Source organism: Vidua macroura, chromosome 8 (genome assembly GCF_024509145.1).
Source record: "Vidua macroura isolate BioBank_ID:100142 chromosome 8, ASM2450914v1, whole genome shotgun sequence".
In the NCBI taxonomy this organism is placed as follows: Eukaryota; Metazoa; Chordata; class Aves; order Passeriformes; family Viduidae; genus Vidua; species Vidua macroura.
Genome location: NC_071578.1, coordinates 25168187 through 25181464, shown reverse-complemented (window position 1 = coordinate 25181464; position 13278 = coordinate 25168187). Strand labels below are relative to the sequence as shown.

The 13278-nt window shown below is 42.6% G+C and overlaps 1 protein-coding gene across 1 annotated transcript; it reads right to left on the bottom strand.

Annotated features, from left to right (window-relative positions):
* Nucleotides 1–11119: 11119 nt before the first annotated feature.
* LOC128810907 (pulmonary surfactant-associated protein A-like) lies at nt 11120–13278 on the bottom strand. Its single transcript, XM_053984070.1, has 3 exons — nt 13079–13278; nt 12363–12440; nt 11120–11659 (listed from the first exon to the last, which is right to left on the bottom strand). Exons 1-3 carry the CDS (start codon nt 13233–13235, stop codon nt 11283–11285), a joined length of 612 nt encoding a protein of 203 aa, XP_053840045.1. The 5' UTR covers nt 13236–13278; the 3' UTR covers nt 11120–11282.

Here is a 13278-nt window from a genome sequence, read left to right as displayed (position 1 = left end):
GTGGATCACAGGTAGCAAGAGTGCTCCTGAGAGGTGTTATCAGTGTGAACCATCCTCCCAGGGCACTGGTGGGAGCAGGGCTGGCTCACACGGAGCCCTGCAGCGAGATCTGCGGCACACGCTTCATCCTCCAGATCACCACCGCAGCGGGGGGCAGCAGCATCAGGAAACTCATGACCAGCACTGCAGCAAAAATGACCAGCAGGATTTCCCATGGGGCCAGGATTGTTTCCACCATGATTTCCTCTATGTCAAGAGTCTGAAGCTGCAAAGCAAAAAACATGCTGCGTTATTTACTTGCAAATAGGAATTATGTCTGAATAGATGGGTTTGCATTAGCCAGCATAGGGGTGTCAGCCTCTTTGGCCTATTCCTTTCTCAGCCTGAAGAATAAACCCATTTGGGGGCTGCAGACTCTAGAAGAGCTCCTGCTTTCTCTCTCTTTTTCTCTCTCTCTGTGCCCTGAGGGGCTTCCGTACAGCATCAGCCTGCCTTTCCCCCTTGGCTCAGCTGTAGTTGTTCATGCTGGTGTAAGACACCTGATCCACCCTAAAGCTGAAAATAAAAGAATATGATGGAAAGGAGAACTGGAAATTGAACGGCCATCAGAATGCATATTTTATCTTTTTCCATGGAAAATGCTTTAGAAAGAGCAGGGTGCTTAGGAAAGAGTTAAATTGTGTTGATTCTGTTAAGTGTTAACAGGTGTGTCCTAGGGAATGCAGGTTCAATACAATTCCTGCCACAGGACCCACACACCTGAAAGTCATCAGGATGACAAGTGCTCTTCCTGGACCCACCTGAAAGCTGGGTGAATAAATGAGGTGCCAGGGGCTGAAGAGGTTTTTTTTTTTTCTCCCCAGTCCCTTGTACCAGTAGTGAGGAGGTTTCCTGAGGGGCTGCAGTGCTGCTTTTGCTGTGGGAAGTGGGACAACAACTCACCAGAGGAGGTCTAAGGTTTGTCCAAGCATGTGCTTTACTGGGCTTTTGTTACTAAATCCTGACCTTTGTGTAAAGGTGAAGATAGAGACTGGGTTGATAGAGTATTTTTGTCTAAGGAGAGTAGAAAATTTGAATACTTTCCAGCAATTGTGTACACGACAGTGTTAAAATTGCCCTTAGCTCAATTTTTTTTCCCTGCGGTTTCTAAGGAGAGTGTGTGTTACCGGTGTATGTCTAGTAACAAATCTTGGTGGATTCAGGCCATGATATCCTTAATGAAACCTAGCTATCCATCAGCAGAGTCCTGATGGAGCTCTCCTTGGCTGCTGTGCCATGTTCTAGTTGGATTAATCTCAAATCTTACAAGCACAGAAAAAGTACAGAGGCTGCAGCTGGAGCTCCCCTAGCTCAGGGCCTGGAGCACTCTCTCAGCTGCTCTCCTTACCAGTGAAGCCACATACCTGTGGCAGGAGGGTGGCTGGAGCTGGAATGCTGCCACCAGGCTCATTCCCTGAAGTGGGCTGTGCTCTGTGTCTGTTGTCACCCAAGCTACAGAGCAGCTGCTTGATTGTGTGTGTGTTTTTATCTGCTCTGACCTCTGGCTCTGCTGGTGTGGGCTGTGCTGCAGAGCCCATCAGGCTGTGTGATAGTCTGACCTTTCCTGTGGCAGCTTTTGGTGTTGTTCTCTTCCCACTGGCTGGTGGGTCAAGATAGGTGTGAGGCTGTTTTTTACCTGGAGAGGGATTTTTTTTTTTTTTTTTGCTCAGGGAGCTTCCTTGTGCTGCTTCTCTGCTGCCTAGAGCTGCTGCACAGCGTTCTTGAGTGTTAATAGGGAAGTCTTAAGGAGTGCAGTGTTCAATGCAATTCCTTCCACAGGACCCACACACCTGAAAGTCACAAGGCCTGCAAGTCCTTTGCCAGAACCCACACACCTGAAAGCTGTATTAGCCTCTAGTCTCCTAATGTGAATCTCTTTGTTAGTTAACTCCTTTAAATATCTCAGTTTCTGACTTGCTTTGTGGTCCTTTTTTCCTGCCTTTTTCTCTGCCAGGCATCTTCTCTTAAGCACTTGCTGTTGCTACTTTTGCTTTGTTTTCTAGCTTTTGTTTCAAATCTTGTTGTCATTCCATTCCCTTTATTTTTCCCTTCTGTTTGTTGCAATTCTCTTTTTTGAAAAATCAGTCATGGTTTGCATGGGAAATCCCTGTCCCCATTCTCTGCTTTATTGATTCCTGACTAGTGTCTGGATCTGGGGGGAAAAAAAATCCAGTGAGAGCATCCACTGCTCTGCCAGCAGCCAGATCTGGTGGGGTGAGAGCAGAGCACTGCCCCTTTCCTTAAATCCTGGCTGTGAGGGAAGGTCACACCTGTTAATTCTGCATAAAACAAACTTGGAGTGATTTTCAGCTGGACTGTACCCCAATCCATGTAAGAAATAGAGACCCCAAGAGACAGGGTGAAGCAAGGCTCTGTTCTTTTCCTGTGGTTTGGGGTGGGGAAGGTGAAGTGTGTTTGGGCACACATCCCTCTCCTTCATCCCTGGGTGGAGATGACATGACATATTTCTGTGCTTGGATAAGGAGCTGCTGTCCTGCCAGTTGTACCCCTGGCAGTGAAACAAGGGCTGGACCAAGGAGCCCTACATGGGGGAAGCACTGCTGGCTTTCCATCTGCCCTGGCCCTTGGCGAAGATGATGCTGCAGAAGCAGTTGGGAAGTGATGGGAAGGTCTGTGTTAGTGTTGAGGCAGCTCTGAGGATTCAAGGATGTGTAGTTCAAGGCTGTGAGAGCAGCAGATCAATTGCCAAGGGCCTTGCTCACCTTTTGGAGCTGTTGGCTACATTGGCTTTAGCTAGAAAAGCTGCTGCTGGCTGGGAAGTGATACCAAGTGTTACATAAAGTCCCCAAAGTGTGGACTTGTTCTGCATTAACCTATTCCAAGCTTTTCCTGTACTTATGTTCTCATGTCCTAAGGTTTTTCTTAGTTTGAGGGAGTGCTGCACAGCCTCAGGGCACAACATGCAGCATGCTTTGGTCTTTGGGGGCTGAATACAACAACTCTGCTGATGTGACAAGGAGGTTGTGCCATAAGTCAGTGTTGCTATATACATACTTTTCAGTAAGATAATCAAAAATAAGGTACACTCATCAAAGCAGAGGTCATCCCAAAGGGAACATGGGTGTACTGCCAGGTGAAGCTGTTCAGCTGTGCAATCAGCAGAGGCTGCAGGCCATGGCTCAGTGCCCTTCTGAATGTTGCAGGCCTATCTCAGGCAGCCTGCTCCCTTCAGCACAGCTATAAAAGGTCTGCAGCTGCTCTATTAACCAGGTGTTTCTCACAGGGACACAGTATTTGATTATGGGAGGGCATAAATTAATCAAAATAGTGGTCAACCAAAACATAGCTCTGGAAATACAAAGTCTTCAGAATAAATACATGCTGGAGCTTCTAGAGTTCTTTATCTCAACTAAAATCCTCATCAGTGAATGTGTTAGCATGTCAAATCTGGTCTTTAAGCCACAAAATAATGGTTTGTTCTAGATCTATCCCTAAATTTAAGAAATGGGTAGATGAGTAAGGGTGTCTAGCAGAATTTGAGCTGAACATATTGAATGACATGCAATTAAAGACTTTAGAGAAGCATACAATAAAGAAGATAGGGTGGGGAAAAAAAGACCTATTAGAGGTGTGATTTGTGATTGCACCTTCCATTTCCAGTGTTTCATTTAAGATTTGCCTGAAGGTTATACAAATTGAGGCGGGTTTTTTTCCTACACTATAGTTGATGAAAGACCATTCTGTCTTTCAGAAGTATAAACTTATATAATTCTGGAAATGAAGTTGGTATCCTTCACTAACGTAATATATTTACTACAAGCTAAAGTATACTCTGTAAAAATGTATCCTAGATTGTGGATTGCTTCACTGCTCCCCCTCTCTTAGCAAAGATTCACTTTTCAATTGCAATACTTGAAGATCATGGCACACAGCTGTTGCAGAGGACAGTACAAGCAGGAAACAAAATACTTTCTCTTCAGTGTTTTTAGCTGATGTACTGTGTGCTGGCTTACAGCCTGCTGCAATATTGAAAAGCCAGAAAATACTGTTTGACTGTTTGATTTGAAGCCTTACCTTTTGATTATTAGGAAAAAGAGCAAAACCACATTTAGGGAGACAGTGATTTACTCTGTCTTGCTGCTGTGTTGCTACAGGATGCAGCTGAGACAGCTGCCTTGGGGTCTCTGCCCTGCAAAGAATCCACCCCACCATCTGAAACTATTGAAGTCCTTCCCACCATCTGAAACTATTGAAGAGTGCTTTTCCTGCCTGCTCTATTGAATGTAATCTTTGCTAGGTTAAAAAGACAGTTATTTTTCTCTGCTAATCTTGTTTCCCCCTGCCCCCTCCAAATTACACATGGATATCTTGATTTTAGAGAACTAACAGAAGGGAAAACCTTACACAACCCCCAGATGTATTTATCCCATATCACATCCAGGAGGGGAGAATTGCACTTCCTCAATGTCCAATGAAGACAAATGCAGAAGGTAGCAATACTGTAAGGGAAAAAAAAAAAATCAACCTTATTTGCAGTCTACAGAAATGGTGTGAAGGTTCAAGACAGCCCTCTGAGTCTTACAGTAACTTTAATTATTGTCACTTGAGAAGTTCCCTTCAGCAAGATGCTTGTGGGAGGTGGTGGCCTCTCAGTCTGTAACTTGCTCTCACTTGAGGTTTCTTGGAAAATGTATTGCATAGGGCTCAAAGATGAACTGGTATCTGAATTAGCAAATATTTGTATAATTTATTGGCCTTCAAACTACAGAATTATTGGCTATCATATAATTTTTCTCTGTGCCTGGAAAGTCACAGAGCTAGTAGTACTGGCTAAACTCTGGGAACAGAAAAACAAGTTTTAAAACTTTGGGAGCCCAGTAAATTTGTAAATGCAGCCACCAAATGGCAGAAGGGATTGAAGTCTGCAAGGTCTGTTTTATATCAATGAATATTTATATTTTCTTTTGTTTCTAGGAAGATATTCTGATTAGGAGCTAGAGTACTTAATGTCAGTCGAAGATTTGTCTTTGTGAAATCTAGTGACAGTGCTCAGTTCTTACTTTGGTGGAGATGAATACAGTCAGATTGGATAAAAAAACACAATCAATAGTACAAAACAATATAAAATTTGTATAAAACACAAAACAATATATCTGAAATATTAGAGCTCATTAATGATATCTTTATACAATTTTTAGTATTTTATTAGGTCAGGAATTCCACTAGATTCTACAAATTATATCAGATAAAACCACATGGACTATATGGAATTTTCAGTATCTTCTACAAACAGGGCTTACAGCTGTTTATGTGGGGAGGGGTTTTATTATCTGCACCTGAGAGCTGCTCAGTCAGATACAAAGAAAGCTCCCAGTGGCTTCAGCACAACCAGAGCTGTGAAACACTTCCCACCCTGCAGCGGTGTGACCACTCTTCTCCCAGGCACACACTTATTCTAAAGGAAGAACAAGCTGAAAGGGGCAAACCAACAACAACAATGAACTTGTTCTGCTTCATTTTCCACTCAGTGATATAAATATTTGCCCTTCAAGTGGGGAAAACAAGTGCTCCTGGGTGCTTGCTCTCTAACTGAACTGCCAGCTTCCTGTTAACTCTCCTGCATAATTACCCATGGCTGGCTTTCTGAAGAGGTCACTGCTGCTGCAGCAGCCTCCTCGGTGTGCCTTGTAGCCCTGTGCAACTGCAGCAAGGTGAATTCATTCCTCTGCCACTTCCCGGGCTGTGTGCTGCAAACAGAGGTAGCAAATGGTAGGAACTGGAAAAATTCTCAGACCTGGATGTCTGGCACAGTGATGGACTTGAAAAGGGGGTGATGATTGAGAGATAACTACACTGCAAATTAAAATTGTCACTTAGAACTCCTGTAAGAACCAGAAATCAAATTAATGAGCTTGGTACCTTAGAGAAAAGGCTGCATTTCAATTATGTGAAACCTTAGAAAGATCTGATAGTGCTGCTTTGGTCTCTAGAGGGACAAACCTTTCAAACCAAGAGTGTATGAACACACTCAGAATCATCAAAATATTAACAGAAATTTCACTGAATTTGTTTATTATAAATATCTCCCTCTACAAATAACTAAAGTATTCATTAAAATTCAGTATTAATTTTTAAAAGTATTTCAGCCTTTATAAGGATGAAGCAGATTAGTCTGATTATTTTAAAGTCAAATCTGTATGTATTTATCTTTCAGTGAGTAAACACACTGCAGGATACAAATCAAACTGAAAACCTCTTAATGTGAAAATTTGGGGTAAAAATTAAATGTATGAAACCTGGGGGAAGACTTTTAATACAAAAATTATGATGAAGACAGACTATTTAATAGATAAAACTAGCATAGCAAACTTTTGTAATTAAGCTGATCAAGCCCTTAGCTTCACCTCACTTCCAAAAATAATTTTAATCAGGTGACTACAATAAAAGTCAAAAAAGCAAGAAGAGTTTCTCAGTTGTTATTTAAATCACACTTTTCTGGACATATGAATTCAGATTTTTGTATTTTGTCTAAAAAGATGGTTTTGTGCTCTCATAGATAACACATTGAGGCATATGTCTGTTAGGTTTCTGATTCTTGAATGTGTAGCAGTGAGGAGATACCTACATCTGAGTCACAGAGACATTTTGCGTTCTGAAATATTTAGATTTTAAATGCTTTTGAATAAACTTATACAGGCTGGAGGTGTGCTAACTGTAAAAGGAGACTGAAGATTGCCTTATGCAGTCCACTTACAGACATAATACTAACCATTTAGCAAACTATTTTGCACTTAAAATTAATTATGTGACTAAGAACTCTACATTCTTCAACTCTTCCCTGCTGACAACCTTTTACCCAAATTAGAAATAATTTAATTATCCCCCTTACTTTTACAGAAAGGCATCAAAGCAGTTGAATTTGTGTCGAATATTTTCACCTTTCGCAGCCTGACTACCCGACAGTCGGCATCTGGATCTTTTCCGTCCCCTCTCGCCTGCTCAGTGCCCTGGCGGAGTCCTGCGGGCGCTGCCCCTGGGCTGCAGCGCCTTTGCTGCTCCACCTGCGGGAGGAGAGGCAGGGCAGGGCAGGGCAGGGCGGGCTCCCCCGGCTGTGCCAGCCCCAGGTGAGCGCAGCAGGGTGCTCAGGCACCCGTGTTTGGACAGCGGTGCCTCCACCGCCTCCCACTTAAAGCGCTCTTAAAGCGGCACAAGCCTTCCCAAGGAAGCGAGGGAGCCGCTCTGCCCTGACCGCAGTTTGCCCGGGATCAGCACAACAATAGCTGGCTCTTCACACACGCACAGCCTGCTGTAGGAGACAGCCACTTGCAGTGAAAAATGAGGGCCCGTTTCTCACCAGAAAACCACCATCTTTTTACTGACGAGTGAGTCATCTGGTTAAGTAACTCATTCTGACTGATTACTGTGAACAGCATTCAGAGTATGAAGGCTGATGCCCCTAAGTTTATTGGAGATCCAAGGCGTTCATACACCCAACTCTCTTCAACAACCCACTTGCTACTCAACAGCTTAGCTTTATTTCAATATTTGAAAAACTACAGCTGTGCTCAGGCTGCTGCAGTATCTGTTATATAAAGTGCATATAAAAACCTCTTCAGAGGCTTTGCTAAGCCAGCTCTGGCTCCTCTCCATGCTGCTGTGGAGGTGGCACTGCACAGTCCCAGAGAAGTGGCCCTCCTGCCTGAACACACTACTGCATCTGGCTCTTGACTCTTGACAAGAGAAGATGTGAAGGCCAAACTGCAGCCTGCCTTAAAAATTTAGCAATGATATCTACTCTGTGCTGGAGTAGATGCATCCAAAGGGCTGTACAGAGCTTCAGATTGCAACGATGTCCCTTGAGACCTCAAAGCCACACAACCAGCAATAGGTTTTTCAGTTTCTTACAAAGCAGAAAAAAATATTAACTAGGGTGTCTTCACAGAAAATAACAGCTGTTAATAGTTTTTCACATGATGGATTTTTTTATAGATTCAAAACAATTTTCTGAACAATTCTTGGCAGGGGGATGGGTGGAATAATTTAATAGTGTTTTCCACTATATAAGGCAGAATCAGTAACACTTTTCCCTGCAGAACTTGACAAGTGACCTCTCTTGATATTTGACACTAATATTTCATCTTGCTAAAATCAGATTCCTTGCTAAGTTGCCTTCTGAGAAACCTGTTTGTCCTGTTCTTTTACTAACTCTTCAGATTAATACAATTTTAACTTTACTTAATCCTAGTGGTGGTACTAGTAGTCCTACAATCAGAAGTGAAAAGTGCATGCCATTGACTGAAAATTGAACATCACAAAGTTTGGCTTGTCAGCATGCTGGGTGGTCCAGAATATCCACAAGTACTAGTAAATACACATCAAATAGTGGCAGTTTCTAAAAGCACAACTAGTATTTAGAGTTAGGATAGGATGGATTATTAAATAATCCATTATTTAAAATAATTTCACAAATTATTCAGAAAACAGCTTTTGAAATAAATGCTTGCTAGCCTTGAGAAATCCTGTCTTTCTACAAATCAGAGGATGCTGTACAGCCATCTCATTCAGATTTAGGAAATAAATTTGGTGCCCAAATGCTGAACCAGTCTGCCTTTCAGGCCAAGACTGATGTTTCCAGACCTGCCTGCTGTCAGCAGGGCTGTTGAAGGTGGCAGCTTCAGGCAGGGTGACAAACATTTGCTTTGAGGTTCTGTGTCCTCATCCTTGTACTGTCAGTAGCTCCAGTGTCTCAGCAGGGCACCTGCAGCTGTGGAGTAACAAAATCCTTTACTCTCTTCCCTGGGAGCCCACAGGGGAAAAGCCCAAAAATGGATGGTGGTGGAACATTTCTGCTCTGATGCATATTCATTAGACTAACACTGACTGTAGCTGCTTTCTTTCATACACACCTGCAAATAGCTTTAATTTTGATAACTCTGTGACCCCCTGGAGATTAGCAGGATAGAATAAAAAACTTACCATGGCTTTAAATGTTTGCTGATGGTGGGCTGTGTGTCCAACTTCATTCTCAGGCTGATGTTAATCACTGTAAATTTCTTAAACTTTACTGGAATATGATGAGTGGAAAATTACTATATGAGATGATGTTTGTGATCCTGTTTCCTTGTGCTCGTGGCAGAGTTAATTTCACAACAGGAGTCATGCAAGGCTGAAGACTGGGCAGGTGAGCTGATGGGTGCAGGCAGATACTGGTGAGCTGTAAAGTGTTTGTGAGTAAGAATGGAGTTGGAAAGTGAAGCAGTGCCATATGGACTCCTGAGTCCTCATTTCCCCTCTAAGTACCTGTTTCCACTGGGTTAACAGAGGAGTAAGGAGTCTATTTACACCTTACACGATATGGGATTCAGTAGTTTGTATTTTGGCTGTGCTTTCCAGAAATAAAGGCACTTGTTAACAGCTTGAAGATCTCCTTACATGCCAAAGAGATGCATGCATAAAAAGGACTTTGCTCACAAAAGTTTTATCTTTGCATATGTTGAGATAATTTTATAGATCTTGGAAACAGGGTCCTATTTAGTATGCATTTTGATGAAGGATTTAAATACTTCTGGAGTGACTAATTGAGCCTACCCATGGAGGTGGACCCCTGCAGGCACCAGGCTGTTCAAGCAAAGTTGTCTTGGTTTGACACCAACCTTGTTGCATTAATTTTCCTAATACTTAAAAGACAAGCAGCTTAGTTTGCAGACAATAACAGCAAGAATGATTCACAGGCCCTGACATCAAGCAGAGGGCTTAAAGAAGGCCAGGAAGACCCATTCCTTGCCACAGAGCAGGTGGTGAGACAATGTGCCCAGAATAATCCTGTAATTGAATTTCAGCCAGTGCAGGAATGTTGTGCATGGCAAGTTGCTGCTCTGGAATTACAGTGATTTGCACAGCTAGGAGGTCCCAGGCAGCCTCTTTGCTGGCCCCCAGGTTCACATGAGCTGTGAGCACATCTTCCCTCCCCTGTTACCTTCCATACTTTGGCTGTTCTGTCTCCCTGTCATGCAGAGGGTGAGGGGAGCTGATCTGGCTCTAGAGCTGGGCATGTCCTTGCTCAGGTTTCTGTGACCCAGCTGGGACTAACACAGTGTGCATGAGTGTGGCTTACAGTCAGGAATTTGGCTTTATGGAGGTACCCCCAGATGCTCAGCCAGCCTTTGCACCATGTCATGGAGCTGATGCAGAGCCTCCACTGCCTAAGCTATGTTGAAGTCAACTGCCCTGGGGAAAGGAAAAATCCAAATCAGACATCTCTGTGTGTGCAGCTATACTGCACAACTGTGAATCTAAGCCTGGGGATTCCTCACCTTCAGTAGGTGAACAGACTCAAGCAAGAAAGCTGAGAAAGATTTCTCTTAATCCTTTAATTTAAGCTGGATGGTAGAGACTGAGCAGCTTCTGCAAAGAGTGCCAGGTCACTGGGCATCCACCAGCCTTGGCCCTGTGGGAATCACAATGAGGGTCTGACAAGCACCTCTGTGGTGCCCAAAATTAGCTGTATCTGAATCTCGTGACAATATAGCCTAAAAAAATTGGCCATGTCATGGCTCTGCTGATTTTCCCTAAATCACATAGACCTAGTAATTTTCCTGTTGTCTCCTGTGTGTTTTCTTCCCCACACATCCCATATGACAGGGGCCCTTGGTCTTCTTCTGCTCTTTGAGTCAGGAAAGGGATTAGGAATTGCTGAACAGGTGGCTTCTGGTCACCACTTTTGAGGTGCATGAAGGATAGAGACCTGCTGACTGAAGTTTTCCAATGGGATATGTAAGAAGCCCAGCAGCACTGCTCATGTCTTCTTTCAGGGCATCTGTTGGGGGTGAGAGTGGCCAAAGCAACATGGGCTGAGCAACAGCAGAGAGTCTGTATGGGGAGTTCTGGTGAGGGAAACTTACAGAAAGGGATCCAAATACACACAAAGCAGAGGCTCATGGGTAAAGGAGTACTGGAAGATTTTGTGGCTGCAAGTCATTTTAGATATGTGGCCAAGAACTCTTATTTTTGGTCTTGTAATAAATCAGCAGGCTAACAGCAGCAGAAGCTCATAGGCAGCAGTATTAAAACACTCAGTGGGCAATGATTAGCAAGCAGAAAAAATGGCTTCTGCTTTCATTATACAATTTCCTCTTTATGGCTGGCTGGCATTTGTTTAAAAGACAAATCAGACTGGGAAAAAGTGTATTTTATTTTTTCATGCTGCATTATCTAAGTTTACTAGCTACAAAGGAAGACACAAGTCATAGGGAAGCATATTCCAGAGAGCAGCAAGGGAAACCCTAAAACTGGCAGACAATAAGGAGATTCTTGTTACACTTTTTGTCATTCCAAGTGCCATCAGTGTACATCTCCACACATTCCTCCTCCCCTTTGCCAGAAGGTTCATTTGAATACCAGTTAGTATAGCTCAGCTGAGCACCATTCAGGAGCTGGAATCTTCCTGGAATTAGCGATTGTTTTATCCCCAGGTAGGCGTAGGTGTTAAAATATTTCACAAAGTACAGAATGGCATCGTTCTCACCAGGGCTTTTTGGAGCGGCAATAGAGCCTCCAGCCTCTTTACATTTTTCCACTGTAGCATTAAAATTAGCTTTTTTTCCACTGGTAGCAAAGATTTTTCCTCCAGACTCTGTTATCATCTTGTTCAAACGAAGGACTGCAAGAGGAGGGAAAAGCTGTCAAACGTTTGTGCATTGTTTTGTGCTCACTTTGCTGTCAGTGTTAACTCTTGCTATTTTGCTCCATAACTGTAGATTAAACCCAGGAAAAGGTACAGGAAAGGAGAACCTGAAATAAAATATTTCAAAGAAATTTGAAAATGAGGAGGGAGGAATAGGAAGAAACATACAGGTGATGAAACAGGAGAATCACGTAAGAATTTGGAGGAGGAAAGAAAATTAGGATTTTTTTTTTTTTAAGCATATGATTTTCTTTGAGATTCTCTATAAGGCTCTGAGGTGATTTGCAGTATACCAGTGTTTTTGAGTGAGTGGGATCTTAGATGTGATCTGGTCATGATTGTAGTATGTTTTTAGTGTTCTGTTTGTCTATTGGGGGCACAAGGTGTGCATGGAGCAGCTCTGCATAGGCAGGGATTTTAATCTGGCACATTCCTGCTTTGCTTGCACTCATACTTCAGAGCTGTTACCCAGGTGTCTCCCACTAGTTATGAAAATCTAATTCCCACTCCCCCACTCCCATTTGTAAGTTTTCACTCACTGATATACCAATAAAAACGATATAAAAGGAATGCAATAAAACTGCAGAAAATTCTGCCTTTTTCCTAAGAAGCAATTTTTGCCCACCTGATCTATTCCCACTAACCCAGTAGCAGCAGAAAGTAAAGGCAGATAAAATACCTCCTTCCAGTCTGGAAATCCGATATTCTAATTGATGGATAGCATCTCCATGTTCATAACCAGCCAGTGGTGTGAGATCTGTGAACAAAACCAGCTATTATGCACTTTGCTTTACAGTGTCAGCCTTGGCTTTCAAATAAAGCAGAGCTCATCATATGAAATTAATATGAACTTTTGAAATGTTTGTTTAACAAGTTTTAGTTTACTTCTGTGTTTTAAGCAGGTGATATCTTCACACATTAATCATTGTAAGGAGAGGGGATCAGTTCCTGGAAGTCACCTGCAGAGCAGGGATGTTTATGGAAAACTGGAACTGGAAAATGGAGATAGTTTTCTCTCTAAGTGATTGAGCCAGTCCAGACAAAACTCTGGCACTTGTGCAGTAGATTTAGCTGATTTTTAACTGTGTCTAGGGACTGAATCCTTGACAGAATCCTTCAGGCTCTTCAAGCACTTGTTTACAGCTACAACCTAGGACTCAGCAACAAGTTTCTTGTGCTATGGAAAATTCTAAACTTTTCTCTGTGAGTTGAACTACTGCATCATTAAATAGAGATTTAAGCATCTTACTTCATAAAAGGAAATTCATATTAAATTCTAATTATTTTATTTCAAGTAGATCACACATCAGATTATGGTAGATAGCACTGAGTTTTCAAAGCATAAAAATAGAACAATAGAACACAACAGATAAAAACGGAGATAACTTCATGTACCTGGTATTTGTTGTTCATCTCCATTGTTGCTCCTACCTCCAAAAAAAGGCTTGAAAGAGAACTTTGGAAGAAATCCTGCAAGTTTACCTTGAGCACAGAATGCGAGCAGGAAAAAAGCTACTGCTAAGATTTTGTGCAGCTGTGGAGACAGCATCATTTAAAGCTAAAGGTAAACCAGACTGATTTAGTCTCCAGTGTAG

Excerpts from the sequence above, each read along its gene's own strand:
- LOC128810907 (XM_053984070.1), bottom strand. The coding sequence starts at position 13,235 with ATGATGCTGTCTCCACAGCTGCACAAAATCTTAGCAGTAGCTTTTTTC. Across the intron at positions 12,441-13,078 it reads AGATGAACAACAAATACCAG|ATCTCACACCACTGGCTGGT; the intron begins GTACATGAAGTT and ends TTTTGTTCACAG. Across the intron at positions 11,660-12,362 it reads GATTTCCAGACTGGAAGGAG|TCCTTCGTTTGAACAAGATG; the intron begins GTATTTTATCTG and ends CTCCTCTTGCAG.